The sequence below is a fragment of the Saccoglossus kowalevskii genome, chromosome 19 (assembly GCF_978046115.1).
Source record: "Saccoglossus kowalevskii chromosome 19, keSacKowa6.1, whole genome shotgun sequence".
In the NCBI taxonomy this organism is placed as follows: Eukaryota; Metazoa; Hemichordata; class Enteropneusta; family Harrimaniidae; genus Saccoglossus; species Saccoglossus kowalevskii.
The window spans coordinates 18,417,380-18,433,897 of record NC_140659.1 but is presented as its reverse complement, the minus strand read 5'-3'; the positions used below and the strand labels follow the sequence as shown (position 1 = coordinate 18,433,897).

At 33.7% G+C, this 16,518-nt stretch overlaps 1 protein-coding gene across 7 annotated transcripts in view; it reads right to left on the bottom strand.

The window, feature by feature from the left end:
- The window catches only part of LOC100375734 (calcium-activated potassium channel subunit alpha-1-like), a 124,345-nt gene that overhangs the window by 50,694 nt on the left and 57,133 nt on the right, over positions 1–16,518 (bottom strand). For all 7 annotated transcript variants that reach the window (XR_014927440.1, XM_085493822.1, XM_085493824.1 and 4 more), the window contains exons 2-9: positions 15,961–16,022; positions 13,922–14,015; positions 13,150–13,261; positions 6,719–6,870; positions 5,770–5,940; positions 2,231–2,322; positions 1,249–1,359; positions 273–378 (exon numbers count right to left, since the gene is read on the bottom strand). Coding sequence is in view for 6 of the 7 variants with exons in the window: in XM_085493822.1 (XP_085349948.1) it covers positions 273–378; positions 1,249–1,359; positions 2,231–2,322; positions 5,770–5,940; positions 6,719–6,870; positions 13,150–13,261; positions 13,922–14,015; positions 15,961–16,022 (900 nt within the window). In the remaining variant the exon portion in view is untranslated. The remainder of the gene's footprint in view (positions 1–272; positions 379–1,248; positions 1,360–2,230; positions 2,323–5,769; positions 5,941–6,718; positions 6,871–13,149; positions 13,262–13,921; positions 14,016–15,960; positions 16,023–16,518) is intronic.

The window sequence follows — 16,518 nt, the reverse complement described above, 5'->3', positions numbered from 1 at the left end:
ACACTTAAAGTAATTCAGATACTATTGGTATATGATAATGAATAAATCATAGACGTGAATAGCCATCCGACCAAGATATCATTGAGAGAGACAAGATTTGATTGGTTCTTTGAATAGTGTTCTACGGTATCCTTTCTTGTCAAAATGTCCACTGATCCAGATACCATGGTTATATAGGTCCAGATCGTAGCACTCTCACTCTCACTCTCACTCTCACTCTCAATGAGATCTCAGCAGCCTTTCATGTATAAATTCAACGATAGTTCACTTACTCTAACTCTCTCTAAATCTGTAGAATCTAATACAGAACCTTGGTAAAACTGTAGATGTGTAAAATGTCTCTTGAAAAAAGCTTCTAATGCCAAGTCTGGTTCCGCACTTAAAAATACAGAAGAAACAGAAAAAGAATTAACAAATAAAGAACATATCTTGATTCAACACTGAAATGTTTGATTGATGTGGGTCCCATGCCATGTGTAGGTCATCGCACTTGTTAACTTATCATGTACATGTGCAGTGACTGGTTTGCAAGAACTGGTTGCTCACATTTAACGATAATGCTGATGTTTTTATTAAATACGCATGTATGTATGTGTTAATAAAACAACTTATGGGTGATGTTGTCACAGCAGATTATGACATTTGAGATTTCAATGATGGAGACATTTCATTTTACATATATTCTACAAACACATATTTCCATGCACATCAATATAACAGATGTTGTGTGTATTTTAATCACAGGCAGCGACTCAACCCAAACACTGAAGTGCAATGTACCATAGGTTCTGATATCGAGTGATGCCATTAAATAAGTCCATAATTTAAAACATTGGTGTCAATAAAAAGCATGTGACAGTTAATCCAGGAAAGAGCTGAACATCATTTTATATATTAATACAATTTGATCAGCACAAAATGTGTTTGCTAACGAGTTTGCAGACCAGAACACAAATGTTGAAGTTGCTCTCTCAGCTTGATTATGGAAACGTGATGCCGCCCGACTACTACATTTGATCAAAACTTGTCACGCTCCACAACACAATAATATAAAGACCACTTCAAGGAAAGAGCTGAATGTCTTTTTATAGAATACCGCATGTCAGCCCTGAAAATGTTTACACAAGAGTTAGCCAATCAGAACACAGATAATAAAGCTGCTCTCAATGTGATGCGGACTATACTTGTCATGCTCCAAAACACAATATTAAGAGAACTTCTAAAAATTCATAACGATTTAAGACTTACTTGTGCAGAAGAACTACCTCTACGTTCACATCATCTCGATCTTTATGAAGAAAATCTTTAATAAAATTGGAGACTGATCCGTATGTGATATGGCCACATAGAACTACATGCCTAGGTAAAAAAGTAAACACAAATTTTGAGACATACTGTGAAATACTTTATTTTCGCTTGGAATTAATTTTCGCTTTTTTTGCTGAAAGAATGATTTAATGAAAATAAAATCCAGCGAGTATACCTTTTTTTCCTATATTTTACATTCAACTTTTCAAAAATCAGTGAAAATAGTTTCCATAAAAACACCCAAAAATCTTTTCAGTGAAAATTAATTCCAGCGAAAATAAAGTAATTTACAGTAGTGAATCTATCATGGGTATGCCAATATGATGAACAACTGTATATTATTTTATCAGAACAAGTTTAAAAAAAACATAGTGTAACTATTATGGCCTTGCCCATATGACAAAAATACTGGATTTTCTGAAATCAGGACAAGTCTGTGATTTAATAAAACATAGTGCAACTATTATAGCCTTGGCCATTTAAAAGATCCATACCTACAATGTAGCTTGCAAAATCAAATGAAAACCGGATGAATGTAACCAATGATGTTTTGTGCATTTGAGCCCCATTTTTAAACTTCAGTCAAATAGATTTAAAAAGTTGGTTTGAGATGTATATGATTGTATTGGTAAACAAGGTACACACATGCTCAATAATAACTTAAATTGAATTAATTATAATTATTATAATTCCTTGAACTCAACTTTGAAGTAATCCTAAGCAATCAAATTTATATGCGTTACACACACAGGGGTAATCTTTTCGGCGATTGTTTTCACCGTGATGGCTGCCATGTGGTGAAAATGCCCGGATGTCCGCCCCCGAGAATATAAGAGAATTCATCAAATTTGTAGTTGTTAGTAATTAGTCAAAATAATTGAGAAGCGGGGAGGGGGGGTACACATTGTCCTATAATGCTTACTTCTTTCCACCTTCTCCATTATACGATCCTCCATATTTTCTTCTTCCACCAATCAGTTCCATAATTTCAGGAACATAGCTTGCAAACATGGCCTATGTAACCAAAAAAATGGAATAACAATGGGATGGAGGAAACATATTCAACATACTGGCGGGTGATCTCTGACATTGTCATGTTATCATGGTTACCAGATATTTTAATAATCCACTACCATAGCCATGATGGGAAAGACAACTGAGAGTTAAATTTACAAAAACAGTTTCAATTTTGGTTATTAGAATAACTGGTTTTCATGATAATATACATTGATTCAGAAGCTAAGACATAACAGGATTCGTTTAATATAAACTGAATGGAGTGCACACATTGTGTATGAGGTGGTCTCACAGAAAGTTCATCTTTATCTGCATTGGTGACGATGCTCTGCATAGCTATAAATACACATAGCCCATATCATCAGTACTGACAAAAATATCAAATCACTTGACTGAAACCATTTTTCATTTCAGATACATTAATACCAGGAAGTTTGTTCCAAAAGCATTGTCATTCTCGTTTTCAATGGTTGTCTCTAGATGTTAATGTTTCTCTTTTCTGAGCTACTGTGCCGTAAAAGTACCGATGATGAGTGGCTATTTACTCTATGAACAGTGTGAACTACTAGCCTGCCTATTCAGCTGTCAGCCATCATTATTTAAACCAAATTTCATTCCAAACTTGAAATGAAATGAGTATTCAAGTCACATGTACAAGCCATGCAATTTGATGCCAGTGAAGTGCATGTATCATGTGAGTAACGTCACAGAGTTGGCACTTGTACCATCCAGATTAAATATTAGTATTATTCTCAATAGTTAATAATATGAGAACCAGGTGAGGTAGCAGTCAGTCTTGTTTTAATAGGTGTAAAAAATTGCAGCCAGGAAATATCAAGATTATAACTACATATGGTAAGATGAAAGAGAATCTCAGCAGCGAATAAAGACATGTGCAAGACACCATAATCTACGTTCTTTTCTTCCTTTTCACTGTTATAATTATAGATTGGATGCGCTTTAAATTTGTTGGATGTGGTGAATTGAATTTAAGATATGATGACTGTATTGCAGTGTAATTGGTTAAATTTTCACCACTAAATAAAGTTTGCGATTTGAAAATAAATTGAAAAGGTAGTTTTACATACAGGGTTTATTAATTATTAATCAAAACTGGGTTTTATTTTTTCGCTTATTTTGCTGATAGCTAGACACAGCTATTAAATTTAACAGAATGCATTGTTTTCTTCACACACGAGTGAATGTAAAACTTAGTTAATACCTGTCCAACATCAATCCACTAAAATTAAACCTAGTGAATTATTCTCCTTCCATAATACTCATTATGGCTCGCTCCCTAAAATAATATTATCACTACTTCCAAATTTTGTGATTTCCCCTCACTAGTGACAATTTTCTCTTGCAAAATTAGATCAGTTTTAATATACTCTTCTTGTTAATATGTTAATAAGAAATTCAGTTCTAGAATTGAATTTTTTACAAGCTCAACTGCACACTATTTTATGGCATCTTTGCACTCTCACAGAACATAGTTATGAAGCTGAATGAAACAGGCAGCCTACAACAGCTATTGCACCTCTGAACATCCGGCCTTCGAGATCACCAAACTCGCATGTTTTTGTCGCGATCAGAAAGCCGAATTATCCAAAATGATCAGTACTGCTGACAGAGCATGCAAGAAGTCACACTTTTCTTAGAGTTTACATACTATTGCTATGCATATTAGTTAACCTGTTCCTCTCATTTGCATATCTCATGCAGATACCACATGGGGCTTGTGCTGACCTGTTTGCTTTTTCTTTTCCGGTGGGAAGACGAGACCCACACCGTGCCCAACTGCTTCAAGACGAACTCCTATGATGAGTTTTTGTATGACAGTCAATATTCAACTCATCCAATCAGTGAAATACGTTTGAATTTGATAATCCTATAAGCTCCTATTTTGTTTCATTGAATATATGACGTTTTGAGTTCTCTTGTTTCTATGGCAACTGAGCATATGCTTTGTGACAGGTGAAGGTCAGTCACATTCTAGTATAAGGTCAATTCTCGTCAGGCAGATTTTTTGCAAACAAAGTGATATTGTTTTCAGCCTTGATCTGTGCTCGTTCTGACGGTAGTTTCATCTTTAGTGCGGAACAGCGTTATAGACAAGAAAACACTCATTGTCCTTTTCACCACCAGTTCCCTATTTTCATCACAAATTCACAAAATAGTCCAGTTTATAATCTGTATTTTTCTTCAGAAGCACAATAGCCAAATTTTTTGAGTAAAAACTCAAAATTAACTCAAATTATGTCTGTTGCTTCCAAACAAATTTAGGCAAAAAAGTCTGGTGGTGTAGAGGTTAACCATGCAAAATCAAAAGCATAGATCTAGTGTCACAATTTGGTAATTTGGCAACTGATTCAGCATACTCTGCCATATTGTATGCTGTCAGTCCTCATTTTCATATATTTCCTAATTCACAGCCAGCACTTGACGTAACCTTGGTTACGCTACATGAAGTAGCAAAACAAACCAGGAACGAGCATAGATACTCAGGGCTACATTTTGTATATGAAAGGTTATGCAGAGTAAAACACTGAAAAGAAACCAAAATAGAGAAAGATATAGCAGTTTTCATCACAGAGACCCAGTTGGCATACATCTATCAAGGGCATACTGGGTTGATATGTTGAAAATGAATTCATAATTAATCGATGTAAAATACAAACATGCATACATACATGACATGTAGCACAGTGTATTGGGAGAAACAAAAAACACAGAAAACAACAAGAATGAAACAAAATAGGATTTAGAAGGGTTACAAAATTCAGAGATAACACTGATAGAGAGAAATTAAGTCAAACAAAGAGAATAATTGAATGAGATATTGTGGCATGCAGTAAGAAGTAAATGCAAAAATGAGAAATACTGAATTACATAGATAGATGCGATGTTGGATAAAAGTTATGTAAACATATCAAATAAAAGTTGCAATGTTGATACACCAGTAGAGGGCTATAGTGACATGTGTATCTACAGGCTGTATAAACACACAGGAAATCCTGCAATGAAAGTATTGAACATAACATGGGCCAGTGTGCTTTCTAAAAGGGCTCAAACAACAAAATCAAAATTTTCTCAAATCAAGTTGAGTCGGTTTGTTGACTGCTGGGGAAGTTAGTCTTCAAGAAAAAATTAAATTGTTTGTGACTGTATAAGTAAGGCACAAACAAAATTGCTCCTGGATTTTCTTCGTTTTTCTAATTTTCTTAACAAAATGTGAATTTCATTTCACAAACTTAAAAAATCCATAACTATGCATTACAGCAAATCTTTTTGTGTCTGTGGAGTGTGATATAATCTTAGAGGGCACACTGACTACAGCAATATTCATTATATGAACATTGAAGCTCATTTTGAAGAATGGTATTTCTAAACTAATACATTCCAATTTTGTTTTTGAAAAAAAAAATGTACATAGAAATATCTTACCAAGCCGAGCATGATGAAGAATGTCATAAAAAGTCTACCCATGGTTGTTTCTGCATAAATATCACCATAACCAACAGTTGACATAGTAACCATTAGTAAATAACAACATTCCCAGTAGGTAAGTGGCTGTGCATTGGAGAAACCAGTCCAAGGGTCTCCTGAATTCTCAACCTGTTGAATAAAGAATACACAATTAGTAATCTTTGTACATGAACACTCTCTTACACATTGAGTCACATTTCTGAACAGAAAGTTTACTCAAAATAACTTTGAAACAAGCACACCTCTTATACTTCTTAGAAGAGCAGTGGAGAGATTTTCAATGCAAAACTACACATACAGAACGAAATCAGCTAATGCAATGTGGTGGGTTTAGTCTCGGAAGTTAAAAATAAATACAAGGCTAATATGAAATCTGATAGAAATACATGCATGTAGTGGTAGTCAACTATGTCAAAAACATGGAAAGATGAATTCCAGTTTGCAAACGAACGTGGCTAACAAGTATAAATATGTGGAAAATTTAAAGGCACATTCCTGTTATTTTCCTGAGTATAAAGGTTTAATAAAACAATTTAAATTAGATCAAATAAATAGTAAGGATGTCCAGACTTGCTGCTATGGAAACAATGACTTGTGATTTACCCCATAGCATTTAGCCCCTTTCTGGTAGACGATGAAAATTTGTCAAAATGTATGAAAATTCAATTTGGGTTTAAGTTCATTCTTTTTTAGGCTTTCAATCTGCCAATTACAGAGAATAACTTTTAGAATAAATTTCAGAAATTTTTTTGAGTATACATTAAAACAGAACACTGATAGATATATTACTTCAATATTGCACAGACACGTATTACATTAATAGAAGATGTTGTCTACATGTATTTAATACCCAGGAACACAACAGGTAAAATGTCATGGCACAATGTGAGTAAGATTGCACACTTACCAGATGTATAAAACCTGATCCAGTTAACCATGTACTGAATAACGTACAACATAAATTTGCTAATTTTATAGAGTTGCTAGTTTTTAAGATGGTTAAGAACTGCATGATCTCAGGTAACTGCATTAGTCGTAAAGCCCTCAGAAACCTCAAACCTAAAAGAAAAGATTGAAAGTGACTTGATATTGAACTACCAGTACATGTAACTGATGACCAAGTTCAAAAACTATTCCTTACACGCAAGATTTTAATTAGAAATTGAAAGCTTAGAAAGAACTCCTGTGTGCGGAGAGGATTAGAGACACAGTAAATATTTATTCAAAATTGCTTGTACTTGAGATTTTGATGGAAAAGCTGTAGACGATTATGCAAATTAGAAACTTAAAATGAACAGATTTGAGTGTAAAACTAATAAGGTCTACGCAATGTAACAGAACCAAAACTCTATAAATTATTATGCTAATTAATAGGAACAGATTTTAACCCAAAACTGAACATATTTGTACATTGTCCTAGAGCATCTATGTACAAAGTTCCATTGAAATGAGATGATTAGTACTTGAGATATCAGTGTGAAAATTGATTAATTATGCAAATTAGGAGATTAATATGCATAAATATACACCAACAACTAATTGGCTCTCTGTAGTTTATATTCATTTAAAGGTGATGATTAGTACTCGAGATATCAGTGAAAATCTAAAGATTAACTAATTATGCAAATTAGGTGATTAATATGTACTGATATTACCCAAAAAACTACCAGGTCTGTGCAGAGTCCTATGACATCTAGGTACCAAGTAGTTGAGATATCAGTGGAAAAGCCAAAGATTTACTAATCATTATGCAAATTAGGTAATTAATATGCACAAATTTTCACCAAAAATAATCAAAACCTGGCATTAGTTCGGAGCATCTATGAATCGAGTTTCATCAAAATTCAATTAGTGGTTCTTTAGATATCAGTGGAAAAGTCATGGAACAGCTAAAAATTAGCTAATTATCATGCAAATTAGGTAATTACTATGCACAGATTTTTACCAAAAACTAATCAAAACTACCAGGTCTGTGCAGTGTCCTTTGACATCTAGGTACCAAGTAGTTGAGATATCAGTGGAAAAGCCGAAGATTTACTAATCATTATGCAAATTAAGTAATTAATATGCACAGATTTTCACCAAAAATAATCAAAACCTGGCATTAGTTCGGAGCATCTATGAACCGAATTACATCAAAATTCAATTAGTGGTTCTTTAGATATCAGTGGAAAAGTCATGGAACAGCTAAAAATTAGCTAATTATCATGCAAATTAGGTAATTACTATGCACAGATTTTTACCAAAAACTAATCAAATCTGCGCATAAATTCAGAGCATTCATGTACCTAGTTTCATCAAAATTCAATGAGCGGTTCTTTAGATATCAGTGGAACAGTCATAGGCCGGCTAAAAATGAGCAAATTATCATGCAAATTAGGTAATTAATATGCAAGGCTTTCTACGGAAACCTAATCCAATCTGCGTATTGGCCCAGAGCATCTATGCACAAAGTTTCATCAAAAACCGAAGTATAGTTTTTGAGATATCAGTGGAACAGTGGACACACACACACACACACATACAGACAGACAAACTAACTAACTGCAAAGACTCCCATTGTGGGCTTCGCACACGGGAGTTATTATAATTAATCAAAGGAGACAATCATGTAAAAGTAATTCAGTATGGTTGCATACTTTCATGTCAAAACAATTGTTGCATAAGACATAAAAAATTGCATGGAATCAAGCACAATGTCAATCAATCAATATACATAATGCAACAAATGAACAAACGTATGCTTTTATTTCTGCTACATTTCCCAGAAAGAAAATATAGTACTTATTTTAACAAGCCATTGAAATGTCATAACCCCCTCGATTTTTGTATTTTAATATTGACAAATGAAATGTCAGCATTCATATGGTTCTCTTTTTACAAGCGCATGTTCTATGATGTGAACTAAAGGACGGCAAGGCAACACACTATCTGCGAGTCTCCAATGTCTATGTTGGCATAATGTAAAACAAATGGGCTGTTTTGTTTTTGTATTATCAAGTTTTAACGAAAATATAAGCAAGTATTTTTGACGTACAAAAAGACGGCCAGTCGGCCAATTTAAAAAAAAAACTGATAAATAATGGATGTGCCCAGTAAGTTAAAAAGTATTACCCAGTATTATACATCTGTCACCATGATGCCTTAAGTTACTAGGGTGCTGCAATTTTGCGCTATTTTACGGGGTATTTTCATCCTACCATATAACTAAATACGAATTCCAAATATGGAACGATTACGCGCGTAAACGTTCTCTAATAATGAAATCAAAACATGGCTGCCACTAGGGTTTGACCGGACTCCGCACAAAGAAGTTACATGATTCTGTTCTAAACTTTTTGGATTTCGTCACTCACATGATGTATATTTGGAAGGAAAAGATGTATAATAATAGCTTCATATTATCAATACCAAGTTTGAACAGAATCGACCAGCACCACTTGAAAAATATATCCAAATATGGCCCCTTGTTAGTCATTTTGAATATGAACAAAAAAAAAACAAATCTGCGGCATGCATATACATATATCTCTACCATCATGTATATTAAAACCATGTACCAAGTTGAAGAAAAATCGGTCCATGAACTTTTGAGAGGACTGACTGACTGACTGACTGACTGACAAATTCATGAATGGATGAACAAACAAATAGACAGATAAACGAACAGGAAATGGAAGCCAATCCATAAACTTCCAGACTGTCCAGTTGGGGGTAAAAACATGGGAGCAATTTGTCTATTAAATACTGTTTGGGAAAATTAATATAGGCAAATATTAAAGGAGGATTATATTTGTGATGCTTGATGTGATTTAGGATGAATTTTGTCATAGCTGCTATTAAAATTACTTTTATATACTTTGAAAGTGGACGTTAAAGGTCACAAAGAGGAATGCAGATCATAGAATTATCATGGCATGAACCAACCATCCATTGTTATTTAGAACAGCTACGGTGTAGGTGCTCACCACTGTGCACAGATATAATCATATGTGCACAGTTTGATAAAAAAATTGCAGATCAATATCAAATTAAGTTTCAGCGGATGCACATTCATTTGACATCATTGGAATGAACATGAGCAGCCTTGACCATCTCCTGCATGAAATGGGTCAGTCACATGTCCCAGCTAAGCAGAAGGCAATCAGATTTCATACCATACTACAATTATTTCACTAATACCACACATATTTATATTTTTATACTTGGTTGAACTTATTGTTTCTTGAGAGAAGTGGCACTGCAAAGCTGCTTCATAACATGGACTATTTTAGCTGTCAAATAATGAGTGTTAGCAAGAAATCGACAAAGGAAAGTATGATTCCATTCACACATTAATCTTATTTAATTATTTAATGAGCTTGCAGCAAGTGCCCAACGGACTGTGGACAGTTTCTATTATCAATAAATAAGTACCTGATAGGATTTCACTATAAAATATTAACAAGAAATTAATAGAAACAGAAACACAAGAATTTAAGAAAAACAAATTTGCTCTGCTCGAGTGTGCCTTTTATAGATTTCCACTTCTGTGTTGGAGCTGTCAAATATTTAATGCATGTATAATTTGACAAAAAATGGCTGAGTTGTCATTCACTAATTTTTAATCATTCACAATAATTTATTATCGTTCAACAAATTAAAATCTGCAAAAGATATATTTTACAATCATCTACTCAATTTGATTTGTACTCCAAGTGAGCGCGACAAAATATATATAACAGTGAATTCAAAGCTTCAATGTATTAAATTAACACAGGACACAAGCTACCAGCATGAAGTATGGGATAATTAATTAGCTAATCATATATCAGTGTTATATATTGTCTTGTTATCAGCCAAAGTACCACTGATTGGATACATATAATTTCATACTTGGCTGTGCATAGATTTTGCACATGCTACCCGACAATATATTGATCATGTATTTCATCAATGTCGAATTTCTATATAAATCAGGACCACTTCAGTAACTTAAACAAACTGAAAGAATAATACAAAATGTTAGAATTCCTGAAACTGATATTTTTTTTAATTAAGTTATTTACGTTCAGTTTCAAATATTTGAGATCCATCTGTGGTGTTTGTCCCCTTTGTTTTTCCTGGAAAAGTAATTTTACTTGAGAATTCTGATGTTGTCAGAGTTTGCCTATTAGCATTCTATTTTTGAAAAGTAATATCGGTAAATTTTTCTCAAAAACACAATCCCATATTTTAATTAAACAAGCGACCTTGCAGTCGAGAGAGCACTGTTGTAATTGCTAACTGTGAGTTGGAAACGTAGGGTGGAGCGATGTTGATAAAATTTGGCACCATAAAAGAAGCTGGTTATTGTACTATTACCAGTTTGAAGAAATGGAGATTGTGGAGTATGATATGGCCAGTCAGGACAAGATTTTTAAAATTCAAAATAGAATAGAGATTAAAAGAGAACTATGCAATATTGCAGATTTAATAAATCTGTAATCTGATAGGCTGTGATCAGTGATGGCCCAGGTAGTTCAGTACGCAACACAATGTGTACTGAAAAATACTATGGAAAACATTGCCCAGGTAGTTCAAAACCCAACACAATGTGCACTAAAAAATACCATGGCAAAAATTGGCCCAGGTAGTTCAGTACCCAACACAATGTGTACTGAAAAATACTATGAAAACATTGACCCAGGTAGTTCAGAACCCAACACAATGTGTACTGAAAAATGCAATGGAAAACATTGGCCCAGATAGTTCAGAACCCAATATAATGTGTACTGAAAAATACTATGAAAACATTGGCCCAGGTAGTTCAGTACCCAACACAATGTGTACTGAAAAATACCATGGAAAACATTGGCCCAGGTAGTTCAGTACCCAACACAATGTGTACTGAAAAATACCATGGAAAACATTGGCCCAGGTAGTTCAGTACCCAACACAATGTGTACTGAAAAATACCATGGAAAACATTGGCCCAGGTAGTTCAGTACCCAACACAATGTGTACTGAAAAATACCATGGAAAACATTGGCCCAGGTAGTTCAGAACCCAACACAATGTGTACTGAAAAATACCATGGAAAACATTGGCCCAGGTAGTTCAGTACCCAACACAATGTCTACTGAAAAATACCATGGAAAACATTGGCCCAGGTAGTTCAGTACCCAACACAATGTGTACTGAAAAATACCATGGAAAACATTCGCCCAGGTAGTTCAGAACCCAACACAATGTCTACTGAAAAAGACTACCTTCCAACTGTTACAGTTGTCTAATAGCAGCAAAACGTATAAACACCGAAATGACCTTGACCTGAAATTAAACATTATTGAAAAACATTGGCCCTGGTAGTTCAGAACCCAACAATAGACTTGTCTATTACAGTCCATGTATTATACATAGCCCATATATAATATATGGGAAAGTAATAAAAAATAAATATTCACAAAAAACTTCATAACTTTCACAATAATAGAGATATCTTCACCAAATGAATAAATTTGAGAGAGGACTCATCCATGAGATTATGAATCTCAAAGCAATCTGGCAGGCGGGTTTGGAGAAGAAGTCAATAACATGCAAAATGAGCACACAAAAAACCAAAATATATACTAAAAATAGACACTTGTATATGGTCTCATGAAATGAAGTCAGCGTCTAGTCCATGTCAAAAACATTCATGCCAAATTTCAATGCAATCTGACTAACAGCTGTGGAAAAAATTCATTTTGACCAAAAATGACAAAAATATTCCCTAAGAATAGAGATTTGGATGTGATGTCTGAAATGAAATTAAATGAACAAATTTGACAGAGGACCACCACAGGTAGCTGTGCTATAAATAGCAAAGTGATCTAGCTTACGGTTTGGGAGAAGAAATCGTTTGAATAAAAGTTGACAGTCAACGTACGATACTACGTACGATGGACAGACGACGACAGGTCCAGTCAACCCATGAGCTCTGCTCGTTCAGCTTCAATGAAAGCGGAGCTAAAAATACAGAATATGGAGACCAAACTATATTGGGGTTTCACTACTGGTAAATGTTTCTCAAAAACACAGTACAACTTTTAATAAGCCTTTCGACTATGCCCAGCAGGGGCTGACAAACACACTACATACAACAATGTAAAACCCAAACTATAATGGGGTTTCACTACTGAATTATTTAGGAAACTACATCTGATACATATTAAATACAATCAAATTACTTTTTAATAACAACGAAATCACCATGACACTTTCATAGTTTGCCGAACACGTACACATGATATCGATATGGCATATAATATTCCGACATCTTACATTTTAAATATTAAGTGCTTCTCGGTGTTAATAATGCATAGCATTGTAACTTACCAATCCAGTGCCTTTTCAGATACACAGAAACAAATATGGGTGGAATGGTGAAGAAATCTACCAGAGAATTCAGCTCTAACCAAAACCACAATCTATCAGTTGCAGCAATGAACTGTAAACAAAATATGCATCCATACAATGATTTTGAGTTACTGGTGGAATTAATTAAGATTTCCTTAACAAATGTACAATATATATTGAAGGCAATGTTGTTTCCATACAGTATGACAATGCTGTGTGATTTATACACTATCCTACCCAAACGGTGTCAATACAATGTCTTGTGGTTTTATTACAAAACATTATCACAGTCACAACATTTGAAGGCAATATTGTTGATACAGTATTTATAAGACAATGTGTGACTGCATACTAGTCATTATCCTGCCCAAATGGTGTCAACACAATATCTATAGTTTTATTATTGTTTATATAAATTTATAAAGCCATGTGCTATGTGAGTGCATACTGGTCACTATCCTGCCCAAATGGTCAACACAAAGCATCCATAAATACAGTGATAGAGAGATATAGACCTCAGGGCATACAGTCAAGCAATGATATCATCCAGAAGATGGTATATTAAAGCATTGTCCACTATGACAAGGTATGCATTAACTTGTCACTCTCCTGGGCTCAAAATGTTGTTGACACATGTAGAGGTGTTTCACCTGACACAACTGACATTACAGTACATGGTTTATATGCTGTACTGGTAATGCAAAATAAACAAAAGATTATACCGTATGTCCACAGTGAAAACAATACTCACCCTTAAACCAAAGTACATCAAGAACACCAAGTTGAAACTAAGATCTATTTGCCATACCAAATCATTGGCAACATCGAAACACCTCTCAATAGGCCTGTTGGTAAAATACCATTGATAATAAGAAACACGTACATCAACAAGAGATATAAAATGTATACAATATAATAGTAAAGCATTTATTTGAACTGAATTGTTTGTTTTCAAATAATTAGTTTTCAATAATAATAATAATAACAATAATATACAATGTATAGTTTAATAATAATTTCCAAATATGAAAACTTTCGCAGTTTCTATGTGTGAGAATTTATAAAATAATTTATAAGTTGTCAAAAATGAAATGCTTCATTTTATATATATGGGATAACAACAAACAAGTTGCAACAGACCTATATGTACTGTAAAATACTTTATTTTTTTTTACAACTAATTTTCGCTATTTTTACTGAACGAATGATTCAGTGAAATTAAAATCCAGCGAATATTCCCTGTTTCCTATATTTTACACTCAACTTGTTAAAAATCAGTGAAAATAAATTCCATACAAAACACCGAAAAAGTCTTTTCAGCGAAAATCAATTCAAGCTAAAAAGTATTTTACAGTACAAGGTAATATTTGCATGAAACTGAGCAAGAACTGTCCATGTTTGCAGAACAAAAACAAAAGGTAACAACTTTGTTTGTATTTTTTATGACCATACATGTATATAGCTACATTTTGTACTGTATAATTATAAGCACTTCTCATTGGACAATGAGAATCCAATTATGTCGAAGCTGACATTCTGCAAAATTCCAAACTGATGTCAAGTAAGTAATAAGTATCCTCTTGTAAATTTTCAGTGCTGAAGAATAATGAGTTAGTAGAACACATATATTGTATACTTTAACAACTTGTTAAATATCGTGATTATAAAACACAACAGACATGCACTAGACTTTGACAAGCATCATGCAACATGGAGTTAACGCAAAATAATTAAAATTTTTGCTTACACGGAACTAAATTACATAGTCTAATATTTGAAAAGTGAAGATAAATTCAAAATGCTGTCTGGCATGCAACTGCTTATTTTCAATCATTTATTAGTATTTACATCTAATAGAGAAATTTTTTAATCAAACGAGCACAAAAATGTTGGCATATATGATTAGCCCAGCAACAATCGATGAATAACGTGAATATGTCGGGAAAAAAGCAGTTTTTGTGATTGTGTATCTATATCAGATGAAAATGAGATGAAGTTTACTCTGATCATATATGTAGAACCTGTAACCACAGGAAACATCAATTTGTAGTTTTATAACAGCCTGGCAATATTAAGATTTGTTGCTGTGCTTTTAATAACGAGAGCTGGCACCAAGTCTTCACGCATGACTGCCAATAGCGACCATCATATAACGAGCAACATACACAGAATATTAATAAGTGACAACAAACACTTTTCTAGGGGACCCTTACTAAATGAGCACCCAAAGACTAATATTTTTTTTCAATAGAGATAGGTAGGCATTTTTTTATTGCAACTGTACCAACTCTTTTGTACTGGTTTGTGGTCGCGAAAAATCATACGAGTGGAATACATGTAAATGAACATTTAGCGTTATGAAGCCAAATGTAGCAAAATATTACATTTTTATTGATGAATGTTAGGGATAATGCTAGGTACAGATCTAATAATAATGAAATCCTGCTTCAATCGTTGATTTGTTACCAGAATGTTAATTATTAATGAGGCATAATATTATTGGAATACATTTTTATAATTCGCGGATGTCCTAAATTTCATGGCTTTTTTTAGAATTACTTTTCAAAAAGGAAACAATATTATTTGTAAAATTCTTACAAATATGACCAGAAGTTTTTTTCAATATTACCATAGCAACAAAATGAATGATGATTTGGATGTAATGAAAATGATGATTAGTGAATAACTGTTCCTTTAATTAAAAATTAGTTTGAAAAAAATCCAAAATAACGGGTTTTGATTTATGTATATTACCAATTTGGAGTCACTATTTATTTAGGCTGTACTTACTGCCCCGCTTGGAAAATATACACACCAACAGATGCTAGAGACAGCAGAAATATTACCAGTACCTAAAATAATGATAAAGTATAAAAAAAACGAAGACTAAAAAATGCACACAACAGTGACAACATATACATTCATAAACCAACACATTGGAAGTATGTGACAAGACGTGGTACGGTGGACGAAGATGGACAGGACAATTTGCCGAGCATGCACATGCCGACGACGGGGTGCACACGTAGAGAGTTGAAAAAGTTCCTACTTACAAATAGGAATCAACCATATAAAATACAAATGAGGTGAAACTCAGTGTTAAACAGACAACCACCTGAGAGGGTTGTGAGAAGCATGTAATAAAAGATGGTAAAATAAGTATAAAACATGAATCGATGGCAACAAATTTAGTTATTTATAACCCAGGCTTTTACAGGAGAGTTCCATCACCATGACTACATCTTACTTTTTCCCACATGCCACAATGCAGACGCTTAGTTCGGCATCTTCAGATATATATTTTTCAGTGGCGGCAGATTGACAGAACAACAAGTACATGAATAAACG